Genomic DNA, 26592 nt, shown 5'->3' with positions numbered 1-26592 from the left:
ATTAAAGAAAATGAGTGAATTTCCTGGTAACTTGCATACAACATGACTATAATTATTTCTCCGAATATTTATCGCGGAAAATTATCTATCATCTGTGCATTAATGGAATGGACATTATATTATATATTTTTATATAAAATAAAACACGTTACATATTTTTATTTTAACAAATAAATATCGTGTTCACAAGTCCAACCATGTCTTAGTCCACTCAAAGAACACTATATATAGGTAACATACGATATGGACTCGATTCTAACCTGATATCGAGTACGAAGTTTGTTGACAGGGGCCCATGTTTCAACCCTCCCCAATTTATCGATATCGATAAAATACGAGAGCGTGTAGCATACTACACTATTTAAGTCTGTTATGTTGGTACTATTGCTCTTTGACAGTTGTTTGTCATACATGTTGGTAATGATTGGATAACCAAACATACACAGACTAATCAAATCGCTAGTATGGAAGTCCCGTCTCTTAAAACGTAGTGATTATATTCTCTTTGGTCAATACCGCCATTTTCACGCCACCCAACCCCCAAACCATCCTCATTCACTCATTCCTTCATTCATTTCCGGTTACGCGACGCGACACGTGCTAGCGGAGTGCTACTTATAAAAATAAATAGTGGTTTATTGTGATTAGAGTGAATAAATTCAATAATATTTGAAGTGAATCGAAAGTAGGTACTACTTATACATAAGCGTTTGCAGTATTTCCACATGTAAGTTCATAATTTCGGATATTGAAATACTTGCCAGGCCAGGCCACGCGCCGCCATATTGTATGAGTTGGTGATTTTGTAACAGATGAATTTGCTATATTGATCGTTTGCAATGAATTTAATATTTCACCTCACGGTTTATTGCCATCTAATGTATATTTGTGATCAGGTGTGCAAAAAAGTAATAAAATAGGAGTTTGTATTCTGCAATTGTTGCAAGAAAACCGAGCTTAAAGATAAGCAGGTTGCGGCGTATATCTGTTGCAAATTGTACATAATTTAACTACTTACCTAAACTAAGCTACCTGGTAAGTGTTAACGACATGAATAGGTATTATTACAATGAAATGTTTCCATAGAGTGTCCAGACACGGCGATTGTCAAAAACAAATATATAAATACATGCCGATATCCAGTAAAGTGAGGTTGTTAGGAACGAGATATTTTTACGTATTGCGTGGGGTTGTCCTAATATTCGGTACGAATTGATTTTGTAGACGCGTGTCTATAGAGACGCGGCTGTTAGGTTATAAGTTGTAACTTGTAACCATTAGTCAACATATTTGAACGTATTGTTACATATCTTTTCAGAAATGGTGGGGTCAAGAGTTTACGTCGGCGGTCTGCCGTTCGGTGTCAGGGACAGAGACTTGGAGAAGTTTTTCAAGGGATTTGGGAGGATCAGGGACATACTTATTAAAAACGGATATGGTTTTGTGGTAAGTGCCAGTGTGTTGATAAATTATGAGGTTATCTGTCTTTTGATTGGACAATAATAACATTGATAGCGCTTTATCATATCACAGAAGTTGAGGTTATCATATTGGGCAGCAAAATTATACCTATTTTGGGGTTTCTGGCCTTCTTTAACATAAAAGGGCCACTGTTTAGAGGTTTGCTCTCCTCTACTACAAATCTTTTTTTATTTTGGGAGACATTCTTAAGTGATATTTGATGTTCTATAACTAATTATTTAGACATTCATTCAAACTACTGGCGAAGCGGAAACTAATTGCATAGGATTTGTTCAGTCCACTGGCTTGATGTTTTATAAGTGTCAAACTCCCTTATTCATAAACGTTTACTAAAGTTGACAAGCAGATACTATTTGTTTGTCCAGAAAGGGCAACCGATTATTATCGGCTTGACAACTTTAGTAAACGTTTATGAATAAGGGGGGTAACATATTTGTTGCTCTACTTCACAGGAGTTTGAAGATTACAGAGATGCAGACGATGCAGTCTATGAACTCAATGGCAAGGATTTACTAGGAGAAAGGTAATTATTACAGTTGCACTATAGGAAAAACTTTTACTACTTACTCATGTTTCAAAGTTTATTACATCATTTAGTCAAGTGAAAAGGATATTAGTGTCAGACCAAGCTAACACTGCATGGCATTTGCAATGACAAAGTGTGTCAATGTCATTATTAATGGCAAGTTTCTATAAAAATATTGTGTTTATCAATAAATATTATATGACATAATAAATATTATTACACAGATTGATGAAGTCCCACTGTACAAAAAAGCTGCAAAAAGCAAGATTTGTGTTTGGGGTATTTCGCAACAATATGTATATATATATATATATATATATATATATATATATGCAATATATAAATACTTAAATACAGAAAATATCCATGCTCATCATGCTGGGACCATCGGCAGACTATATTATACCTAAGTTATATGTACAAGAGTCGAAATTGTTGAAAGTGAATTATTTTCCCTTATCTATATGTGATTTGTCTATGTTCAGAACAGAAGAAATACTTTTATTTGGCCACATTTGTTTAATTATGATGTAATTATTAATTTGATATTTTGTAATTAATTTTCTTTATCAGCCGGCTCCACTAGTGCAAGATTTGTATGGAGAACTGATATTTGATGGTAGTTTTTGTATGGAAGTGTGAAGACTCTGTAATTTAATTTAACTACTTGGCTTGTACCTACTCTTAACGTTTTTCTGCAAAGGAATAAATGTGGGATATGATTGTGGGTCTAATTTAACTATATACTCAGTATGTGTGATGAATATACCTAGAGGATTTTTTTTAATAAGATTTATTCTTACAATCAATCAATCAATCAATCAATCAATCAATCAAAAGGCTATTTATTACAAATGGCTATTTTTCTTCTGATAGAAGTAAATGGTCACTGATGTAAAGTTTGTATAATAGAATCATCATAATGTGATGTGAGAAGGTTATATCCTGTTGGGTGAGTCTGAAGAGTCGGCGGGTGTGCATGCATGCGGAAGGCCAGGTGACGATCGGCTGAGCGGAGGGGGCGGGGATGACTGCTAACATGACGGATGCCCCCAGGGTGGTGGTGGAGCCGGCGCGAGGCATCGACCGCAGCGCTGATCGGTACCGACGGGACCGGCACTCCGAGCGCGACCGCGGGCGCGGCTCGCGGTACGAGTGAGTGTCCCCTGTTGTTGTAGGGTGACGGTGGAGCGCGCGCGAGGCATGCCGCGCGGCTCGGACCGCTGGCGCAGCCGCGACCAGCCGCCCGCGCCGGCGCCCTCCCGCCGTCCGCCGCCGCCCAAACGCCGGGACGCGTCTGTATTACACACACGAAAGAACCAAGAGTAGATACATTTATTTATCTTTGCACGTGAGCGTATGCCTTGTATATTAGCGCTTATGTTGCGAGACACCTGGAAATTTGTACCTTGCGAAAAATCCATTCATTTTCCACGTAGTTTAACCTGTTTATTAACTAAGTTACCCCTCCTATTTTGATTTTGCAAGTTAAAATACTAAAAATACAATAAGATGGAAAATATTAATTAGATTCAAGAATGCTTGGTAAATATTAAATGAACAATATAGTATTTTATGCAACAGTTTTATAAGAGGGGTCAAAAAATGTGAGTGGCGTGGGTAACAATGTGAGCCGAAGGCGAACATTGTTAATAAATACGCCATGAGCATTTTTTGACTACTTATACAACGTTGCATACAATGCTTTTTCTATGAGTAGGCAATATTAAATAAAATACAAAAAAATATTAACAAAATTTTATTTATGACAATGTCAATGTAAATTTTGGATAGTAGGTATTATACTATTTGTATGTAGCTCTTGTATGCGACAAGCACCCATAATACCACATATTACTGCAACCTGTAACAAGAAAAAGGAGAATTAAATAATATTCAGTTTCAATGCAAAAATATAAAATTGTACATAAATATAGCTCGTTGTACTGTGTACCCTAAAAATGTGTATCAAAAAATTTTATAACATATACCAACCTTGCTTAAAATATAGATCTGATCCGGTGCTTCCAATTAGTCTTTGAAAATACACCAAAGACGTTTTCAGAGAATGACGAAGTTTTGTGCTCCAATCTCCACGCCATGCACTTCTCATAAGATTTGTCGTATAGGTGCTGAGATTTAGTACTTAGGCAACAAATTTTCGGTCGCTGCTTGTGCTGCAGCGGATATTTCTTCAGGTGTAGACACAATGTAATCCTCTTTGTCCATTTTCAACACTTTTTATGAACGCAAAACAAATAGTAACGCAAAGTACTCAAAGAACAAGAAATTACCGGGAAAGGCGGGAAACGAGAAACAAACGAGTAATGTCTATGGTTATGTTTTTTTTTAAGCCGTTACACACTACCGCACCGCACCAGGGTCGTGATGCTGTAGGGTATAAAAGTATTTTTTATTATGTTGGTAGCAATGAACTCAGTACAAATTTGTTTCTTTTTTAATAAAAACCGTATGCATTCAATCGTTTGTCACGTTGGGAGCAATGTACCGGTATGTGGCACCTGCTACCCTGCACTAGCTTACCGTATCGTAATGTCTCTAAAACGACACAAGTGCTTTTTTGGGCAATAGACTATAGACTTTTAAGGAGTATGAATAATTTATGCCCTTATATGTTCGTTCGTGACTATGTAAATGACAGATAAAAGTACTCGAGTAGAAAAAGTCTTTATTGTCTTTTGATAAAAACAGGTAATCAAAGTGAAACATAAACAGTAAACACGATCTTGGGTAAAATTGCTTGAATGTTTAGTAGACCTCAACAAATGCACAATCAATCAGCATCAACTAGTAGCAGTGAAAGTAGAGATAATAGCACATCCGAACATGTTCTCTTACCCTATTACTACACGATTCGTTTGTTACGATATATACAATAATCTCAGTTGCTAATATCTGAAGCTGACTGTACCAAGGCATCGCACTGTAATATGCAATTATGAATAAGTCTATCACTCCTTGGATCTGTAATATCTCTTGATAAGAAATAATTTTCTAATATGACGATTTCAAAACTATAAATCATTACATGCTACATGTTTATACAAAATCATTATTTTCGGTAGGTAATATTATTTTGGAAAATTTATTTTATTTATTTTGGCATTGAAATCTGAACTGTTTTTTATCCTAATTCTTATTTTCTGCTTTAACTGAATAATATGAATGCATGAAAAAAATTAATTGCATTCTAAATTTTCATAATTGTATGTGAATTGCAATATTTCATGAATTCATGGTATTCTGCTTATGATAAAATTATTAGAATTTCATATTCAAAAGCATGGTTACTGTTCCCCGATTCCCTAGTAATTCTTATGTGGTAGAAAATCGCTTAATCTGATCTTTAATCTAGATAATTTCTAATTAGTGTAACATAAAAAAAATGGAATTTAAATAGTACTGTAGAAGAAATCTCCTTAGTTCTTTTTATAAACATACTTGATAATTTCCTTGGTGCAAAGGAACCTATCCTAATACTTGTGAGTTATTTCGTAATTATGGCTGCAACTCTTAATAACACGGAATGTCGTGTATTGCAGCTATATATTTAGAAGATTCCTGTGAGTAAATCGCCTTTTCCTGAAGTTAATATGTATCTATTTTCATGAAACTTAATTGATGTCATCAAGTAACAACCAAGCAAACATCTATCTCACTTTCAGTGCCCAGTGACATCATGATGATTTTCCTTATTTTAAAAGTAAAACGAGGGCAACTCCCCTGACTCGAAAACTTTTGACAATAGACTATGACAAAATGAGTAAATCCTGGTGGCAGTCCTATGCCAGAGTTCTAGCAAGGAATGTAATGCCGACTCAGTAATTTATTTCAATAAATGGCCATCTACAAGTATAAAGTACAGGCCTTCAGAAGATGAAAAAAAAATGGTAAAGTTCACCTAGTTTCTCAATTATTAAGATATCAGTCTGAGGTCAAAGAAACAAAACTTGAAATAAAACCTGTTTTCCTTTTTAGGTTTCGGTTCTTGAACTGGCAATACAATCCTTCTTGAGCAGTGATGATGATTATAACAATCATAATATGTATTTCATCAGGCAGATCATTTATGTACAGAAAAAACAACAATTTCATATGATTTTTTGTTGCTGTTTACAACAGTGACAATTACAGATATGGGCCGCCAACGAGGACGGAGTACCGGCTTGTCGTCGAAAATCTGTCTAGCCGCATTAGCTGGCAGGTAAGCAACTCCCGCCGGGACAAGACTGGGCCATCATCATCCCATCACCTCTCACCCAGGGTCTGGACTCATGGCGCTTGAGGGTCACCAACACGAGGGCAGGGCGACTTTCCTCTCCCACACGGTTAAACTATCCAACTACTCGAGGACGGGACTGCAGGACATGTAATGGCTCTGGATTATGGGACGAGGCAAATTGGAGGCGCATGATAACCAACCGATGATCATTGATGGACTGAAGATTGATATACACATTGTTGGAAGACAGCATGACGAACATAAGTGATGGAGCAAATATATTCTAGCTGTTGAAGAGAAGCGGCGATAGAGCATCCTATATAAAAGTACAACCAAAGATGACAATCACATAGTGAAGGAAGACAACGAAGTCGGGATCTCGAGGCCAATGGACCATGATCTTCAATCGAAAACTCACTTTATTTATTTATTTAACTAAAAAGACAGCATTGCAATAAGGATTGAAAATAATTGTAAAGTAGTAGTTGTTAACTTGTTTGTAATTCCATAACTTGATTTAATTTCAAATAGGGACAGAACTAGCATTTTAAATTTTAACCAAAATATCTGTCCTTTATAATTTTAACTTTCATCTTACAAACTTACTTACGAGCTTATAGATAATTTTTAAAAACAACAGAAGGTGGCGTTTCGTGCCCTGAGCCCTCGATGTAGTGCTGTGTGAGATGTGGTCTGAGGCGATGTTAGAGGGATTGGTCCGGAGCCCCCTGCCGGCGTCCATGTCCCCGCCGCCGCCGCCCCGGAGTCCTGGAGCCCCGCGAGCCCGGTGCCCGGTGCCGCCCAGGTAAACAAGACCAAGGGGGGCACACACACAGGAGCCGCTCTCGTTATGTGCATACTCCCATTTAAAATCATTTTATACCTTCATTATTATAATTTAAGTTTACATTTCGATATATTAGCGCCGCATCTGCAACAAAATTATAACGATTGATGTGGACGATCATTTGAATAATCATGTTAATTTCCGAAATTACTCTTGCTTGCTCGAACAAGTTTTCGTATTTGGGTCTTCCTTTAAGGTGTAATTGTTTATGTAATCAGAGCTTTGAGAGAGACCTGTGGATGCAGAAGAAGCCTGGACCCATGGACGGAATTTTACTCACCAGACAGGACCAAGGGACCGTAGAGGACATTTCGCGTCAATTGCTGAATGGATGGAGCAATGCAATGCCTGTTGTATCATGGAAAGATCATTGAGTTGCGGTCAACGACGACAGAATACCTATCTCAACCGATTGGATATAATAGAAATAATTGGAACAAATAAGAGGCAATTATTAAACAAAGGACATATTGGACCAAGGCTGCACTTAAATGAGGGAAATATGATTGAAACCTCGGACACGGACCCTCCAAACATTTAACAATTTACCAAATGGTAGCCAAATACGAAAACATTGTTGCGGTCGTATTTCTATTATTTTCATTTTTTTGTTCATCTTTATTTAGTATCACATTAAGAAAAGATAGGGATATTAGGCTGCTGTTTTGATTAAGTAAATGCTTTTCCCAAAGTTAGCATTACCACAAAGTAAATAATAATTTCTTGGTGTGTATATGATGATATTGTTTTTTTATACCATCTTTCGGGGCTGAAATCCTTGATGCCAATTTTAATCTGATGCTAACCTTAGGAAAAGTTCTATCACACTTGTCTGAAGTCATCATTAACATATTAAACTGATCGGCAGGACCTGAAGGATTACATGCGTCAAGCTGGAGAAGTGACTTACGCTGACGCGCACAAGCAACACAGAAATGAGGGGTGAGTGTTTAGGGTTTCCTAGCCAAAATGGCAATACTCGTAGTTTTGTCGTATAAATCTATCCGTCCGTTAGTAGGTATGTCACAGCCATTTTATCATCGTGTACTATCAACAACGAATATGGAGGAATCGCGGGAAGTTACAGGTTACATTATGTATTTATCATAAAGAGATGTCCCTAATTGTTTAAGTTCTTGTACTTCTTGTTAGATGATTATTGTTGTCAAGTACGTCAACATCATTGTATAAAGTACCTAGAGTCTGTGCAGAAAGAGTCTTGGAATTTATTACTACATTCCACGACTCTTTGTCCGCACAGAGTTTTGTCTGTGATGCGTTATCATATAACACTGAAATAGTACATTATTGTCGAGGCTCGGAAGTAGCTACTTGCAGGCTGAGGATTCGTTTTAAACGGACGACCTTGGGAGTCCGTTTAATTGAATCCGAAGCCAGCAAGTAGCCTTCCAGCCGAGTCATATATAGTGCTTTTCTCAAAAATGGTGCAAGAAATATAAATATCATAGAAATATTTTACAAAAGCAACGTTCTTACATATATATTTTGACAGAAAAAAGCCCTTGCCGCCTTTTTATTTTTTTTAATAAAAAAATAGAAGTGTATTTTTCTGCCAAAAATACGCCAACCTATTTGAGACATCTAAATAGTCGCGGTACTAATCATCTGTTTGGCTGTTTAATGGGCCTGTGCCTTCATTTGATATGGTCATTTCAACTTTTAAAAAGTTTGGAACTCGACAAATAATGGAATTTGTATGCAACATTGCAGTCCCAAAATCGAGACTGCAATGTTTTTAACTTTTTAATTTTTGACTGACCATAAACTACGCGCTTCGCGACCTATTTTTTAGACGGCAAAGTCGACTTTGCCGTCCATTTTTGAGAAAATATTTGTTAATGATGAAACTATACATTTTACCATCTTTCGGGGCTGAAAACCTTGATGCTAATACATTTCTGAGGAGTACTGCCGCTGTGGGCTACCCAATTCAGACACGACAGCATTCTAACTGTTCGTTTTTCAGCGTGGTGGAGTTCGCGACGCATTCCGACATGCGCGCCGCCATCGAGAAGCTGGACAACACCGAGTTGAATGGGCGCCGCATCCGCCTGGTGGAGGACCGGCGTTCTTCGCGACGCCGCACGCGCTCGTCCTCGAGCCGCAGTCGCAGCCGCTCGCGTGCGCGCCGCAGCCGAAGCCGCTCCAGGTAACGCCTAACACTACGATGCATTCCGACATGCGTGATGCCATCGAGAAGCTATGGCGGTTATCACACTGCTCTGCACTTCGGGACGGTGTCCGGTGCTGCGGTTTAAAAATAAGAATTGTTTATTTAAAAGAAAAATCCTTATTAACATTTTTCATTACACTGCGGCACACTAGGCTATGCCTGTCATGTGGCAGCCAAATTTGGTTAGAAATGTTTTAACTTTGTACTGTAGAGTTTTGATTTGTAATATTTGTATGCAATAACCGCATGGTATAACAAACTCCGTGCAAATCGCACGACGGTTCTTGCTTGAGGATGGAGATGCTGTGCGAGCCTCAGGGTACGCCACACCGAGCTCCGTAGTAGACGTGTGTTTAAAAAATAATACTAAAACTAAATATTTTCGAAATTAATTTCTTGGGGTTAGATATGAGGATATTGGGTATTACTTGAGGTATATTTTGAAAAAAATAATTCAACGGCTTCGTATCTGGAGGAGCCCAAACTTGGTATGTTTTGAAAGTTATTTTAATTTTAATTGAATGCAAGTGACGGAAATATAATAATGTGATATATTTTTAGAACCGGCTCAAAATGCCCTTTCATTTAATACCACACACGATAGGTTTCTGAACAATTTTTTTTATTTTTCCATACAAAAAAAAGATGACGTCATAACTCCTTTTCGTTTGTTTTTTTTTTTTTTGTTGCTACGGGTCAAATTGATTCAAATGGCCTAAAGATTAATCGTGCCGATTTTCATACCTTTAACACCATTTGCAGCTGATTCCCGAATTTCAGGTTGTACCGCTATCGCTAGTATAGTTTAAATATGCTTTGAGTAAAATAGGGTTTGTAAATGAATATAGGATAGGTGTAATAACTTGATTTTCCTAGTAACTGGCTTGCATTAAGAGGTTACCTAGTCCCAATGACCTTCGATCCGATCTGTAACTCTCCGTTTTTTCAAGTTGTCCATGGCTTATCCTATTAAAAATGACGTACTTTAACAAAACAGAACTCCACACATCCTTGACATTTGCTAGACATAATGAACTGCTATGACATGACTTCTTTTTTATTATTTATTTATTATTATTATTTTTTTATGGTTTTCTTCTCGTACAAGCACCAGGCTCACTGAGACGTATCTTCTTTCTCGTTTTCTCATTGCTGAGGCTTGCGACCACATGTAATTTGTTTCCATTTCGCGGTCATAAGCCGTATGGACTGCACGATGCAGACTGCCGCAAGCCGACCTCTTCATAGTGTTCGACCATCTCACACATGCTCCAAGCATGTTTGCCATTCATTCGGATTAAATTCATGTGTTTTTCCACATCATGCGTTGGATAATATGTCCGTAGAATCTAAGGGCTCAGCCATGGCATATTGGGAAGAGATGAGTGGCGATATAGAACTCTTTGAGAATGAAGGGGTTTGTTCTTCTAGCTGTCCAAAGTATAAGCAGCACTAGCAGCAGTCTTCGTTCGTTAACAGCTGACGGTGAATACTTAGGATTACTCAGTTACTTTAATTGGTCTGTCAAATAGTTTCTGCAACTGGCTATTCAGTTTCATTTAATGAAAAATTGATGTACAGTAGAATCCGCTTATAATGACATCGAAGGGAAGTGACAAACACGTCATACTAAGCGGATGTCAAATAAAACATAGTTGTACAACTTATTATTTTTGTTATGTTTTCCAAATTAATCTCAAATTCCTTTGTGAGAAATAAGTTTTATTAAACTTGTAACATATATCAACTTGTCACTGATGATCAAAACTAAAAATACCTTACACGCCACGAACGCACCAAACGTCCTCGCAGGGAAAGACGTGGTGACGGCCCCGAAAACCAGCATTAAGTGTCAGTATAACCGGACATAATTTCATGAAAATGGGATTTTTCGGTCATAGTAAGCGATTTGTCACTATAAGTGAAGTCATTTTATTCGAATTTGTCACTAAGAATTTTATATGAAAACCAAACTTCGCACAGTAATTACGTCATAGTAAGCGGTTGGTCAGTATAAGCGGAGTCATAATAAACGGATTCTACTGTATAGGTATTTGACAACTGTAACATAAATATTACAAAAAAAACCATATTGTAATCCAAAAACCAACTTGGAATAGCTAATTCACAACACTCAAGGTCACGCCGATTTCACGCCGATCATTTATCGGCGGCGGCGGCGTGGTCAAAAAGCCCGGCGGCGGCGGCGCGCCGGCGCGGCGCACACGTCTACTCCGTAGTACCGTACGGATTGTTGTGCATAAACGCGGATCGTTTTCCACCGCAACTCCTGACGAAGATACAAAGATTACAAAGCATACCGCACCACCGTACCGTCGTTGCGGCACGCGAAAGTACTTCTCCATCAAATGCGGCGGCAGTGTGATAACCGCCTATAATAGGGAGTTGAATGGGCGCCGTATGTGGGCTCGGAGTAATTAACAATGGAGCCGCCATTAACAGGCGTTCCCCTCTGTCGAAAATAGGCGGCCAATGGTCAACCACATGTCAACCATATGTATGGACTGACGTTTATGTGACATGACGTACCTATACATTTGATGTGCCCCTCCCCCGCAAAAAACGGCAGACTATTTTGTACCGAAAATTTTAGACATGGCGTCTCCGTTGGTTATATCCTCTAAGTATGTGGGTCGTGAAAGATTAATGTCATTCAATAGTTATGTGTCCAAAACGCGAGAGTTTAAAGTGTTCTACTGAAACTTTTCTAATAGAAGACGCATAATGGAAAGGACTTCTAACTACCACAAAATTGGGAAATTTAAATGCTTTACATATGATAAGGATAGTTCGATATCTTACGTGATGATACTATATTTTTACCATCTTTCGGGGCAGAAGAGCCTTGTTGATATCTTACCTCTGATTATACCTCTGATTACCCCACCTGCGCTGATTTTCCCTTGGATGTCCTGTGCTCTAAGTACTGCACGTTGCAGGGCCGGCCGCAGCCGTTCCCGCTCCAAGTCCAAGGGCAAGAGCAAGAGCCCCGCTGCTAAGTCCCGATCTAGATCCCGATCCAAGTGAGTATCCGGTTTCTTGAAGTTCTTAGGGAACACAACTTTGTGTAGATTAATGTGTAACTGAAGATTATAAAAAGCTTAAGATGGATCATGCTTGAAAAATCTTGCCTGCTTTAATAAAGGATACCCTTGATAATCACAGTGCTTAGACAAAGAGTGGGCGCTGAAACAACAATAACAGCACCATCTAATAAAACTGCTGTTTTCACGAAACCATCTATTATTTGTTGTTAACCTTATTTATCATTAGTCTCCACTTTAGGAATAATATCCTCTAGCCGCCCATACGTCAAACCTTGCCAAGCAAAGTTAGATTTTATTTTGTCAACGCAAAGTTCAAATTAGAATGGAACAGGAGACCTTTTTATAGGTCTCTGGGCGGCTAGAGGATATGCATTTCTCCCTTTCCATTTTATATCATTGCGTCACATTGGTGGCTTGCATGGATATTTAAATCTTAAATAAAATATCTTAACAATTATTGCATTGCATGGCCCATATCGAATTAACCTAGTATTCATTTGGCTAGGTGTGTTATTACTTGCGCTGAGCAAAATTTAAAAACGTAAGTACTTTGCGTACTTCTGTATCTTTACTTGGGTTTAGAATCCTGTAGTTTAGCTGTAAGTGTAATGAATGTCCATATGACTGTATTTTTATTAGTATGTATCTGATACTCAGTAGTAGTTGTTGTTGCATTTAATTATATGGGATATAAACATTGGTGTCAACATTGGTCAGAGTTGAAATGATTACCGAGCTTTTGATAAGTCGCGTCCATGGGTGCGGAATTATACGGAAATAAGATTCACTACATAAATGGCGCAGTCAGGCCGGCCAGGGCTTGGCATTGGCAAGCACGTAAACATGTTCCAAACAAAACTGTCACGCTGTGAAGAGTCCCAGAGACTACAATGTTGATATATAGTTAACCGTAGAAGTAGACCTAAACTAAACCCGTACTATTGCGCGATGGCATCGCTTAGGGATCGCAGCCGCTCGAAGTCGCGCTCGGGCTCGCCGCGCCGCGCCGACCGCCGCTCCGGATCGCGCGGCTCCGACCGCAAGTCCGAGGACCGCAACGGACACCGCTCCAAGTCCAGATCGCCCGCCAAATCCAAGTGAGTCCCTGTGTGCTTTCAATACCACGCTGACGGTTGTGTAACACTGAAATTACTACTCTCTAACACTTTTTACATTATAATTTTACTTAATTTCTTTAATTCTAACGTTCAAACATGCCAGTTGCTTTTAGTAGAGTAATTATTTCAGTGACGTGTCAACATAGTCGTCAGCATTTGTGAAATAAATTCTATTGGCTATAATAAATCTAAATTACAACCATAGGAACCACTATATTGATAGCACAATTTGATAATTTGACTCGTTCCGTGCTTTCCTGCATCACGAAGAAAAACCGAGGTGAAGCCAGCAAGGTGAGCCCCTTGTATTGCTCGGTTAATTAGTGCTTGGTTTTTATTTGTACCTATATAACTACGTTATATATTTATTATTTACCCTGCTTTAATATTTATGCCCTTGTAACAATTTGTTTTTAAGTGTAGAGGTATGTTATTTTTAGTGTGCTGTAAGTAGACGGCTTCCTGTTAAGTTTTTAAATATGTAGTTGTAAACTAGTTAGTATAGTTAAATTAAATTTTCCTGTTAGGTTTCCTGCTAGATTGATTTCACATTTTTACGATTACAGAGCGTGCCAATTTTATTGGTTTCGTATTCCTGATTGATCCATCTCGGACTGATAAAACATAATTATTGTCTCATTCACAGGGAAAGATCTCGATCCCGCAGCAAGGAGGCGGGTTCTCCCAAGCGTGAAGAGCGCGAGGAGCGTCGCGTAAGCAAGTCTCGGTCTCGGTCCCGCTCTCGCTCGCGGTCCGCGTCGCGCGGCCGCTCCCGCTCGCGCGACCGCTCGGCGTCCCGCTCCCGCTCGCGCTCGCGGTCGCCGCGCCAGAACGGCGACGCGCCCGACGACCGATCACCGCGCTCCGGCGATTAGACATACACAGATCGTCTTTAGTGCTATACTGACTTGATTATGTTGTGTTATTAAGGTTTCAAATATGTACCAAAACCACGTACATATAATTATGGCTATTCTTGGGTCGAATGCGGTAGCGTTAATAGCATAGTCCTCTATGTAATTAATCCTTTTCGCTCTTACTTATTCGATTGATCAATTGGAAGCTTTTATGTTTACCCTAAGTGTAAAGCATTTTTCACCCAGGTTTAATTTAAGCAGGTTCAGTATAGTATTTTAGATCCTAATTATAAGCCATTATATAGTTGTAATTTCATCCACACAATCTAGGAACCTATTCAGCAGAGCCAAAGTAAGACGGTTCACACATGGCATTGTTTTGTGAAGTTGTTTTTCAGTAATCATCATAAAAATAGTTGCTTGTTCGAAACAATTGCCATATCGAACTACTTTTACTTCGCGGTTGGATAGATCCTTAGTTATTCGCTGTAGGATTTTTAAAATTAATGTGTACCTTTCGTTCAAGTGTAAAGGTAGAAAAAATTGTTTACCAAATATATGAAACACAAATACCTTTGTACTCCTGCTCGTCATTTCATGCATTATTTATTATCAGTGATCGGCGCGGATGGTGCTACACCGCGGGTTACCGAGTAGAAATCTTCTTGAAAAACTTAATAAATAACACTATTTCGAACAAGATCGCGGCATTTGTGTCATGTCCGTATTAAGATTTTTGTGCGGAATCCTGTACCCGCACCGAATCGTGTGGCACCGTCCGTGCCGATCACTGATTACAGCCGACTAAATTAGTTTTAACTTAAACTTTTTTAATTACCGCTATTCTGATATTTAGTTTATACTTTTTGGGCTAGTGAACAATTGAATTCATAATTTGGCGTTGTTTGACGAGACAGAAAAGTGACTATCAATTTATTTCTGTGAAAATGAATTAGCACTCGTGCATTACATTTAAAAACGTACAATAATTTTATTATTAAATGAGTATTGTGTAAGGGAATTTTAATTCTTATTTGTAACAGGTTTTGACACGGTTTCAAAGTACATTGTTACCTGACCGACAGGTAGGCAATCGGAGGCAATCCTATTCGATAGGCTTATATACCTAGTATTTTGTAAATATCTAATTTTATTACTAAGATTCCACCGTACGTTTATGCACCTATCTGATCTGTTTCAATCTTATTTATATTTTGTGTATAAGTTATGTGGAAACGTGACTGAAAATTGCTGCAGGTCTTCTGGCGTTTTTTTTTATCAAATCTGTGTCACACGTTGTCCTAGTTAGAAAGGAGCAAATAGGTTCAAAATTTGTGGGATCTCTGACTATTAAGAATAAATTACGATACGAGTATTTTGGTTTTATTTCGTGTACTACCATAACATAACTAAATTGGTACAAAAGGAGGATGAAAGGAAAGAGGTTAAAATGTTTCAGAGGTTTAAATTTTAAACTAACCCAAAAGTTATGGCCAGAAAACCAGTTTTTTGGCCTAAAATTGTTAAACTTTGATGCCAAATATCTGTAAGACAATTAACTTTGAAGTAATATGGGATACTATAGTTGGTCAAATGGTCAAGCAAATCGCTGCAAAGGGTCTAGCCGCAATCCTATAGTGAATCTTCCCCTGACTGAAATCTATACCTTTCTTAGGCGCGCTTATTTGTCTTATAAGATATCGTTTTACCAAATTTCAAGCCTTACCTAGAATCCCCTTGCTTTGGAAATTTTTTTTAAATTGTTTTTTTTTTGTAGCTAAACTAGTGGTTCGATTGTTTTGAAATTTAGATGTTACATGCACCTAATAGTAGTTCAATTAAAAAAAAAATCAAGATTGTAACTTGTATAAAGGCTTAAAAATATATTTTTAATTTTCATTTTCTAAAAAAAGAAATGTCAAAACCATTCACTCATAGAGGTACAATAACAAGGGCCCAACGTCTTCTGTTCTCTTTCACGGCGCAGCAACTAGTATCATTTCTCTCTCCTAGCTCTTTTAAAAATGCCGTTTGTCAAAAAAGGACAACCATACTGTTGACAAGATGGACTTTCAAATCAAGTGTTGCCTTTTTTGATGCGCCCAGGCTGTGTATGTGTGCATAAAAGCGTATATGTGTACTCTTTTAGGGATGTGAAAAGTCGATTTTAATCATGTTATATATCGATAAACGCTACACAGCGGAACGAAATAGCGATTAATTGAAGCTTCAATATCTTCGTTAAACATAAACATAATTGAAATGCTAATGGATAATGAATATATTATAATATAATTCAATTATTGCGGAACACCTATTTTAGGAGGTATTTATGTATTTTAATTAAATATCTGAACTTTCCCTTGGTTCCCTGCTGGGGCGTGACTATAAAATTGTGATCTGATAACCACAATAAAGAATAAAAGCGTTTTTGTTCATTTTAGGTATCGTTAAACCTTTGAAGTAAAATTAAAATTGCAAGAAATGTCGATAGTTTATCGATATGACTTTATCGACATGGCTACAGCAAGGTGGGCCTCATTGTTAATCGTACACTAAACAAAAGTGGCAACAGTGACAGCTCGCTGAGACACCATCTCTATATATTATAAATCTATGTACAATAATATAGAGATGACACGGGCACACGGGGGAGGGGCCAAACGACTAAGATGCACTTATGGAAATTTCAGTAGCAGTAGCAGAGAAAGCGATATTATTGCTTGTCCTGTCCTTGTCACAGTCTCACTTTTTGTTTGTTCCCCACCAAAAATTTAGTATGGTGGGCAACAAATAACCCGACCGAATTACGTAGATTGTTTTTGGTATGTTGTCAGGAATGTTAAAACGTGTTTTTAATATTGTCGCTTTGCGTATGTTTTGTCCCTCACGGAGGCACGCGTATAGCTCATCTATGTAATACTACTTTTTGTAGGAAACGCGTATCTACGCTCGCTATAAAAATGAGTTCTTCTAGTGAAGAAAATGATATTCTTACGTTGACGCCTACCGAAATTCAAGAGACAGTACAGGCAGTGGCTAGCAATTTGCTACCAGAGAAATCGCGGGCTAGTACTTATAGTTATGCAAATGTTTTCTTATTTCCTCGCAGTAGTCGTGAAAAGCACTATGTAATGCCTCGGCCGGAAACGCTAAAGATGGACTCGTATTATTTGAGGGCCTCCACTGACGTGTCGGCCCTCAAACGCACTCGTCCGTCTTTTAGCGGTTTTCCGTCCTCTCCTACAATGTACTATTGATGATGATGATGCTCTCCTGACCGATTTCGGCCCCAGCGACTGTGTGCTCTGGACTAGGCAATTTTTAGCTCGTGTTATTAGAGTGTAGCTGATCCACTCTCTGATGCGCTCTTAGGTGGCTCACGTACCCTATCTTCTTGCTAAATACTCGAGCGCATTTTGGGCACGTCAGCACACCACCTACATAGTTGTAGGAAATTGAGGTTGGCGGCCGAGCCTTAAGCTCATCACGTTTTTTGTCGAGCTCACTGCGGCGTTCCGTCTCAAAAATGTTAACTCTATCATTAATGAGGCGCCGCCATTCTACTATGTACTATTAAACTAGTAGAGTCGAGGTAAACAAACCAAAAGTATGTACAACACGCGAGCAGCCGCGATACCTTCATAAGTTCATACTGGTTCGGGAATTGGTTATGTATTATGTTCTTTCGCTTTACGACAATTTCGTGATGTAAATTGCCGTGAAAAATGTGTTTTAATTTCCTCGCAATCGGAGTGAAAAGCAGAGTGTACAACAAGGGCATAAATGTCCATTTTTACCCACGTCTACTATTTTGGTCTTCGCTTCGCTCAGACCAAAAAATTGCCTCGGATAAAAATGGGTTACTTTATGCCCTTGTTGTACAATCTACTTTTAAAACAATTTTTTTCTCGATTTTAGCTACAGTAGCCTATGGAGACTAACAAGTAACGCTAAGCGGTTTTCGTAGTCTATGGATGTTCCTATATTAAGGGTGTCACATGCGCGTTTCCGACTTATGAAGCAATTGTTCCTACAATAAAACCTAAATTACTTAAATAATTATTCGGCCGAATACCGAATATTCGGCAAAGTGTCCGAATACACCGAATAGTAGCCGAATATTCGTGGCATCTCTAATTTCATTTACTTAAATGTGAGTTGCTAAACTTAAAAAAAGTACCTTACCATAATTCGACGCGAGAGTAATAAGGCATTTGGAGATGTCCTCTAGAAGAGAGCGTGTGTAGCGTGTGTTTATTTGTTACCATGGTAAATGAAATAAAATACCGTTTTTATCTTTTGTAAACAATTGTTTATTAACATTTTATTTCTCATTGTATCACTGCACATATACACATTCATCGCAAACACTCGCTGGCAAATTTATCACCGTAGTAGCAATATAATGACTTTTATTCTGATAGGATCTATTTATGGAATTAATTAATGTCCTAATGCAGGGACTGCTTTCATTTTTCTTTCAGAATTGCGCCATGTGAATATACTCAAAGGTAAGACAGGAATAAAGAAGGAATGGTCCACCTGGGACTAAACATTAAGATGGTATTACTAAATTCACATGCAAAATAAACAGCCTAAGAAAATAGCGACACTACAACAAGACATCAAAAAGATAAAGCTACTTAAATAAGAAATGGAATGATTTAATATTTTTATCTTTCAGTATACTCACAATCTTTATTTTATAAATATATTCCCGATAAAAACTAAGTCCAAAATATAAATCAAGAAGCAAATTTATCTTCAGTCAATTGTAAACGTGTTCAAAAATAATTATTAAATAAGACGTTTAGTAAAATTTAAGCAAATCCACAATAATCGTAAATAGTAATAAATAATAATTAAAAAATACTGTAATTTTATTGGTCTGAAACATTATTATTAAAATATCATCAAAAAGAAAAATGAAAGTGACATTTTACCATGATCAATTTTAAGTACAAAATTATGATACTATATTTTAGTACAATTGTTCGGGCAATATGTTCTATTTTCACATAATTTAAAGTTACATTTTGTCATCTTACAAAATTAAATACAAGAACATTATTATTGATCATCAGTCTATTCATAGTTTGATATAAATTTTACAATTTTGTCGATCTAACCTTTTAAATCTACATTCGAGTCGAAAAGGCAACATAAGAGGTAACATCTACTTACCAAATAATATCTACATCTGCTCGAGAAATGGTACTTAATTGAGTGTGATTAGATTTCATAAAATACATAATTACTTATAGTAGGGTCGGCGCGCAGCAGCCCGCGATGGCGCGCAGCGGCGCGCCGAGCCAATAAATAGCCGGGCCCAGCGTCCTATGTTGCCTGATCACCACCATATTGTCACAGTACTCTTACAAAAGTAATGGAGAATATACTTAACTTACTGAAACTTAATAGTTTTTATACACAATGACTTAGGTTTCGACATTTTGTTCTTATAAGTACTCAAGTTATTTTAGCCTAGGACTAATTACGTGCGTGATGTTTGTTTGTTGGCATCGGTCGTGTCCGGGGGCGATCGCGCGGCCTCCGGCGAGGCGGCGCGAACGTCCCCGGGCACAGGCGCGTGCTACTTACTGTACTTCAACTAGGAAGCGAAACAACGTGAAAAAAATCTATGTCGATTTTAAAGAAAACCGGAACAAGATTTTTCAAATCGGAAATAAGTATCAATCATCATAATTATAGGAACATATGACAATAATTAGTCAATCACAAAATAATATATGTATAAAACTGATTAACGCGTGATTCGCGTTCTTTTTTTATAAATTAGTCTAAAATCTTATTTTACGCACGTTTTGGCTTCTATACTGGTGCGAGTCTAAAGAGGGACAGTTTAGAAATGGTGAGAAGCTCGGAGAAGCGATACGGAGAGCATAATTTGGCAGCAACGTGAAAAGTTCACAGCCTACCTTAGTGGTCTTTGAACACGTGCGCGTTAACGTCAAAAGCGTTAATAGTTAATGTGATAGTGACATGAATAAATAGGGTTAATTTAGGAATCAGTATCGTTTCTGGAGCGGCGCGGTCGCGCAGTGGACCGACACTGCCCGAGCGCGCTTCGCACCGGTTACCTACAGAGATCGCAGACGGTGGACCACGCCACCCGGCCTCTCGCCGCGCGCGGTCCTCGCCCGCGCCGCGCTCGGCGCAGCCTTGCCGGCCCCAGAGCCGCCTCCACCCTCCACCGGTCACCGGTCACCGTCGACAGGCAAGTCTGCACCGTACAATCTTTCACTGTCGAAAGATCTGAAAGCGCGTTTCGGGCGACACGCGACGATATGAGGCGGAAAAACGATCCGCTCCGCCGTTACTATTTACAGGGGCTCACGGATCGCACAAATAAATACATCGGAACTTAATCTAGCCGTTTATACAGATGTCACTTTACACTTTACGCTATATATACACGCGGCGCACAGCCAAGTTCGCGTTAGCGTCCAATAAATAAGTTAATGTCTGCACTACACTTGCGTCGCGAACGTCGGCGGTAGGCAATGGTCGTCCAGGACGTACACCCCTCCGCCTTCTAGCGCCCGCTTCACTAGCGACGTATCACTGCAACAAAGAGAACAAACGTTAGATATATCATACTGTAAACTACATAACACAATTTATAGGTGAATATACAATATTATTACATTGTGGTAGTTTGAAAAGTTAGTACCTACGTCTTTCCACTACTCTTGTACTACGTCATTTTACTTTATTTACCTACTTGTTATTTGGGTCTGGCTCTGGTCTAACGCGTCTGTGTGACGGACCCTTAACTTATAATTTGATAGTAACTACTTAGGTGTTTTAGCAAAAAAATACCAAAATAGAAGATTTTAATTAAGGTCAAAGGCTCCGGATAACGCCATTACCGTATATCGTCACGTTCTACAGAAAGTTAACATCTTTTCATAGGTACAATGTCATTGTCATGGTAGAAAACACCCAAGACTCAGGAATAAATATCTGTGCTCATCACACTAATAAATGCCCTTACTGGGATTCGAACCCAGGACCATCGGCTTCGTAGGTAGGGTCATTACCCACTAGGCAAGACCGGCCGTCGAATCATCGACCAAAGCAGGGTAGGGTTTAGTACTGACCTATTAGCGCAATACGCGGAGTCCTGCGACAGCCGCGAGAGGCGCGGGTCTAGCGCGGCCAGCAGCCGCGCCGCGCTCTCCGTGTTGAGCGTCTTGCGCTTGCACTCCTCCGCCGCGGCGTTGTGCGCGTTCTGGCACTCGGGCGCCGGCACGTCGCACTTGCCCCACGTGTTGCGGATCACGCGCCCGCCGCCGCCCGCGTTGGCGGCGTTCTGCGCGCGCGCCTCCGCGTCCGCCGCGTGCTGCGCGCGCTTGCGCCGCCTTCGTATGCACGCCACGGCCACCGCCGCCGCCAGCGCCGCCGCCGGCACTGCCGCCGATAGCGCCGCGATCAGAGCCACGTGCCGCCCCGATAGCGTGTCCTGTTCTGGAGTTTCTCCGCCGACTCGAGGCATGTTTACGCCCGCCACTAAATCTGCCAGGGAGACGGTGCAGGCGCGACCGCTCCAGCCGGGCGCGCACGAGCAGAGGAATCCGTCTACGCGGTCGCGGCAGGTGCCCCCGTTCCGGCACGGTGATGACTCGCACTCGTCTACGTCTACACTGCAGTCTTTTCCGGCGAAGCCGGGCCGGCACCGGCATTCGTAATCATTGTCTAGTACTAGGCATTCCCCGCCATTCGCGCAAGGTTTGGCTAAGCATAGGTCGACTCGAGTTTCACATCGTGGGCCTAAAAATCCAGGGGCGCAATGGCAGCGTTGTCCGTCTATTAAGTCCACGCAGGTGCCGCCGTGCTCGCAGGTGACGCCCGCACAGTCGTCGATGTCGATCTCGCAACGGTTGCCGCGGAAGCCGGCGCGGCAGGAGCAGCGAAAGCCGTCACCGGCGCGCGTGCAGGTGGCCCCGTTGCGGCATGGCGCCGCAGCGCAAGGGTCGGCTTCTAGGTCGCAGTCGGCGCCGGCGTAGCCGGGCGGGCACAGGCAGGTGTAGCCGGTGACGCGGGGCTCGCAGGTGCCGCCGTGTCGGCAGGGTCGGTCGGCGCAGGTTAGTCGGCGAGTTTCGCAGCGCGCGCCCTCGTAGCCCGCCGGGCAAGCACAGGCCAATTCGCCGCCCTCATCTGGCACGCAAGCCCCGCCGTTGAGGCACGGCCGCACGGCGCACGAGTGCAGAGACTTCTCGCAATCGGGGCCGGTGTACTCGGGCGGGCAAGCGCAGGTGTAGCTGCCCTGGCCGGTGTTGTGGCACGTGCCGCCGTTGCGGCACGGTCGGTGATTGGTGCAGTAGTTGAGGTCCTGGTTGCAGAACAGGCCGCCCCAGCCCTCCTCGCAGTCGCAGCCCCAGGGCTTAGAACAGGTGCCGTGCACGCAGCCCGGGTGCCGCTCGCACTGGTCGCACAGCTCGCCCACCCAGCCCGAGTGGCAACTGGAAACGAACAAAAACGTTCATTAACTCGAATGGGATGTGATAACAAGCGACTAAAAAGTTGTCTTTCGGAACAATGAGGAGAATGAATGATTTAAACGCGGAGGGAGGTTGTAGCGCTTAGCACAAAGGTGTGAAGTGGATACTCACATGCACTCGTCGGGCTTGAGGCAGTGGCCGTGGTCCGTGTCGCAGCCGGGCAGGCAGCGCGCTGCAACAAAAGAACGAGTTCGTTAGCGCCTCACAAAGACAAAACGGGCACAAAGGGATGCTGCTTAATGGATTTCTTTAAAGTCATTCGTGTAACAACGGATGTCATGCGTTGGAGGGAAGCGAGTGATTACACGAATATCAGTTGGATAGCTGCATCTCGCGAGCCGCGGGAGTCCGTAAGGACGAGAGCAGCAAAGTGAGAGGTTCGTTAGCGTTGGCCGGGGTACCCGGGGCGAGGTCGCTCCGCAGACCATTCATATTCGACACGCTACCATACTATCCATAAACTTTATCACCTTTTAAAATCTTTTAAAAAATGCAAATAGCACTAAATAGTATTAATTATAAGAGTTTAATATATATATAATTTTATTTCCTGGAAGTGAACTGAAACTATCGGGGATGCATCAAAATCAATGAAGGAGATATACTTAATAGATAGGTAGATGAATATTTAACTCGGACGTGATGTATTAAAGGCGTAATATGTGCGCATCGTTAACTGTGTGATTTACGTTCCATGCAACGAACGAACCTTACCCTGTTCTAGCGTTACCAAAAGAGAAAACGAAGAGGTGCGCGCGATTCGAACGAGTTGCATTACCGTGCAAAAACGCGTGCCGTCAACGAGTGCAAAAGGCGAGCCGGCAGTGTATGTAGCCGGTGGAAAAAATGTGTTTTGAAATAAGAAGTGCGGCGCGGAGTCGTACCGGTCGGGTGCGCATGGGCAAGTTATCGGAGCGAATACAAAGGGGGCAGATAGCGCGGGGAGACTTACTAACCGTCGCTCGACCGTTACTATTCCCCTCACTAGAAAAATACTAGACGCCATTTTGCTCATAACCACGATTCAGAATGCAAATGTGAAGCTTATTCACTTTCTAAATTAAATAAGGAAGCAATCGTTGGATCCGGCAGCTAAACCTCTAGAGGATTTAAGGCTCAGACGAGTTGGAGCTAAATAAAAGAGATTATCTCCCGGCGCTTCCCTAGACTGTAAATAGGTTCGCTAAGCCCAACGCCGCCGCCTTGCAATCCGCTTACGGTTCACTCCGCGAAATTGGGGACTATAAAGCCGCAGACATTCTATTTCCATTATTTTTAAACGCCGTAAAGGAAATTAAAAACAATTCGCTTTCCGTCCGTTTCACACTTTCGCGAGTGAATTAAAAGTGGCCGTTACGAATTTGTTCTTAGATTAAACTACCTTTTATTTAAATTGAAATTCTTAATAAAAATTTACGACTCGAATGCATAGGTGGCGGCCGGCGCAACAAAGGGAGATCAAAGCGAGTCAAGTGCGAGCCCGTTGCTCTGCTCCACTCCAGAGCACTCCCACTCTTATCTTGACCCCTTGAGGTAAAACGGGAGTCGTAAAAATTACACTCCTAAAACTAATATTAGGGCACGAGTGGGCGTAAGGCGCCGCAGGGTGTTTTTACCGTCCTGCAGGGCTATTAATTATTATCAATGGGCATGAGCAGTATCGATTCGTAATGAAAGGCTTTCGTGCACCGCAGCGATCGGCCAAGGTCTCAGGCTTCTCGGCCTTCGGCGAGGCCAGGTAGCAGGCGACAAAAAGTGACCTTCCCGCGGCCCCACATGGCTGCAAATATTTAACTGTTCCACATCTGTCTATGGAACGGATATTAGGGACGCGTGGGATTCGCGACTTCACCTCCCCCTACACAGGAGGTAGTATTCGTGAGAACCTTACTCTCGTTTACAATTAGGCGAAATTAAGCGGGCGTAAAGGTTCTTGGCGGCTGGACTATCATTAGCGGGAGAGCGGAGATAATGCGCTCGGGACATGCAAATAAGTTTTCGGGATCGTTAAGCTTTCCCAGAAGGCAGATCCGTACTTACCGTTCTGCAGGCAGATGTGAGCACCGAGCAAGTTTCGTGACACGGTCAAGAACAGAGCTTATTTCGTTCGGTGTTCAGTTCTCGTTTTAAAAGTGTTTTTGACCCGGTTCGTCGCGGCTGTGTGTGTGCGCGCATACAGCGTTGTTTTCATTTCATTATGGCCGCTTCTCTCGCTTTTACATTTTCGTAATCGCCGATACAAACCGAACTGATAGGGTTGGCGAGACTTTTATTGGCGTATATTTGAACGTATGGTCGTTTTATATTCGCGAATGGCCGCCGCTTTCACACGTTGAACTTAACAAGAACGCAATTGAATAAAATTCTTCGATTAATTTTAATATTGAGCGAAATTTGTGTTAGGTGGTTGCGCCGGAACCAGGATCGCACGATCAGAGTGGAGTCTGTGCGCAGCCCTGGTGTGCGAGCGAGAGGACGACGCGCGGGCGTCTCGCTCTCGTTTTTTGCGGCGCCGGAGTGTGGGAACGCAGCGGCAGGTGGGGCTGCTGAGATTGCGACGCGACATCCGCTCCCCACAATGCATCTCAGCACCGCTTTGTTTTACCGAGATCGAGACACGGTGTTTAACATACGTCAGGACCTCGCATTTGAAACGTTTAGATTTGCGAATTATTTCAGCTTATTATTGATAGTCCGACATTGATGGATGGCGTGTTTTGCTTTGTTTGGGAATGGGCGCCGATGATTGACAAACAGACCACACCAGAGAACGCCGGTCGCACGCTTCGTATTTTCCAACTTGTGTGAATGACGATGCAACTGACGACAGATGAATCGTTTTTGTCGTTCCGACGACGCTCTGCTTTAATAAAATTACCAACACCAACCTTATTTCTAAATACTTTAAACTGCGATATAATTATATAATATTTTTTGTAGCGGAACAGTTTCAATTCAGAAATACCAAACCAGATTCTTACATTTTTAATTGCTCTAACAATCAGTAATAAAAATTTATGAACCGAATACTTGTACGAAATTATTATACTCGTGGCAAATACACTTAAAATAAAAAAGTTGTTAATTTATTATAAGTCATTTAATTGGAGGTCGAGCATTGGCCACAGGAAGTGGATATAACAATATAAATTATATTCATAGACTAATTATATTATCGCGGGAATACTTAAAGAACGCGATTTAAGGTGGATATGCCACTTGATAATTTTATAGCAATTTTTATTTGCACACGGCAACACTGAAGAAGAAAATAATAAATATGCGCAAAGAAAACTGTGAAATTTAAGTCAGTTTAGTTACTACTTACAACAAACAGTTTTGCCATATTTATCTACAAATACCTACATTTATATTATTTTATTAACTCATGTGTGAAACCAGACTAACGATATAAGTTTCACAGAAACGGGGTCTAAAGCACTGTCAGAGTTTAAAGCACTGTACGAGTCGACTGGAGCAATTAATGCATTATCTGTATTGCAATAAAGGCTATCAACTCCAATTAGGCAGAGGATGTTCGACTAAACTGTCGCGTAACCACTAATGAGGAAGAGCGAATTGCCCGTTCCATATTTAAATTTGAAACAAATTTGGAACATTGCGTACCTACTAGTATTTGAATTTCGAACCTTGTGGTACATTTTTAATTTGGTTGCTTTGGTAATCGTTCGTCTTTATTGTCTAATTATCGCTAATTTATATTCAAAT

The 26592-nt window shown here is 40.7% G+C and overlaps 2 protein-coding genes and 2 long non-coding RNA genes across 15 annotated transcripts in view; 2 read left to right on the top strand and 2 right to left on the bottom strand.

Moving 5' to 3' along the window:
- LOC134667791 (uncharacterized) overlaps window positions 1-26592 on the bottom strand; it is a 537524-nt gene that overhangs the window by 53574 nt on the left and 457358 nt on the right. The window lies entirely within an intron of this gene.
- On the top strand, window positions 563-15708 carry LOC134667324 (serine-arginine protein 55). Of its 12 annotated transcripts, none has more exons than XM_063524673.1 (11): window positions 564-727; window positions 1319-1446; window positions 1935-2005; window positions 3187-3333; window positions 6152-6233; window positions 7967-8040; window positions 9086-9268; window positions 12253-12336; window positions 12866-12901; window positions 13323-13457; window positions 14125-15708. In XM_063524673.1, the coding sequence occupies exons 2-11, from the start codon at window positions 1321-1323 to the stop codon at window positions 14351-14353; spliced, it is 1167 nt and encodes a 388-aa protein (XP_063380743.1). In that variant the 5' UTR covers window positions 564-727; window positions 1319-1320; the 3' UTR covers window positions 14354-15708. The 12 variants fall into 12 exon arrangements, 10 of the variants coding, with proteins under 10 accessions (XP_063380814.1, XP_063380743.1, XP_063380755.1 ...); XM_063524685.1 differs by having other exon boundaries at window positions 565-685; XM_063524728.1 differs by lacking the exon at window positions 3187-3333 and adding an exon at window positions 3065-3157 and having other exon boundaries at window positions 565-727.
- Window positions 3341-5068, top strand: LOC134667786 (uncharacterized). The gene is made up of 2 exons (XR_010098689.1): window positions 3341-3576; window positions 4695-5068. It is a non-coding gene; the product is annotated as an uncharacterized LOC134667786 (long non-coding RNA).
- Window positions 18628-26592, bottom strand: part of LOC134667149 (neurogenic locus protein delta) — a 32405-nt gene continuing 24440 nt past the window's right edge. The window contains exons 5-7 of the mRNA XM_063524450.1: window positions 22975-23035; window positions 21463-22824; window positions 18628-20923 (exon numbers count right to left, since the gene is read on the bottom strand). Of these exons, the coding sequence (XP_063380520.1) occupies window positions 20830-20923; window positions 21463-22824; window positions 22975-23035 (1517 nt within the window). The 3' untranslated portion in view covers window positions 18628-20829. The remainder of the gene's footprint in view (window positions 20924-21462; window positions 22825-22974; window positions 23036-26592) is intronic.

Source organism: Cydia fagiglandana, chromosome 1 (assembly GCF_963556715.1).
Source record: "Cydia fagiglandana chromosome 1, ilCydFagi1.1, whole genome shotgun sequence".
NCBI lineage: Eukaryota > Metazoa > Arthropoda > Insecta > Lepidoptera > Tortricidae > Cydia > Cydia fagiglandana.
This window is presented reverse-complemented; position numbering and strand designations above follow the sequence as displayed.

Coding starts and splice junctions, on each gene's coding strand:
- LOC134667324 (XM_063524673.1), top strand. CDS start 1,321: ATGGTGGGGTCAAGAGTTTACGTCGGCGGTCTGCCGTTCGGTGTCAGG. Junction 3,334..6,151: donor CACACACGAAAGAACCAAGA/GTAGATACATTT, acceptor TGTTTACAACAG/TGACAATTACAGATATGGGC. Junction 6,234..7,966: donor CTAGCCGCATTAGCTGGCAG/GTAAGCAACTCC, acceptor ACTGATCGGCAG/GACCTGAAGGATTACATGCG.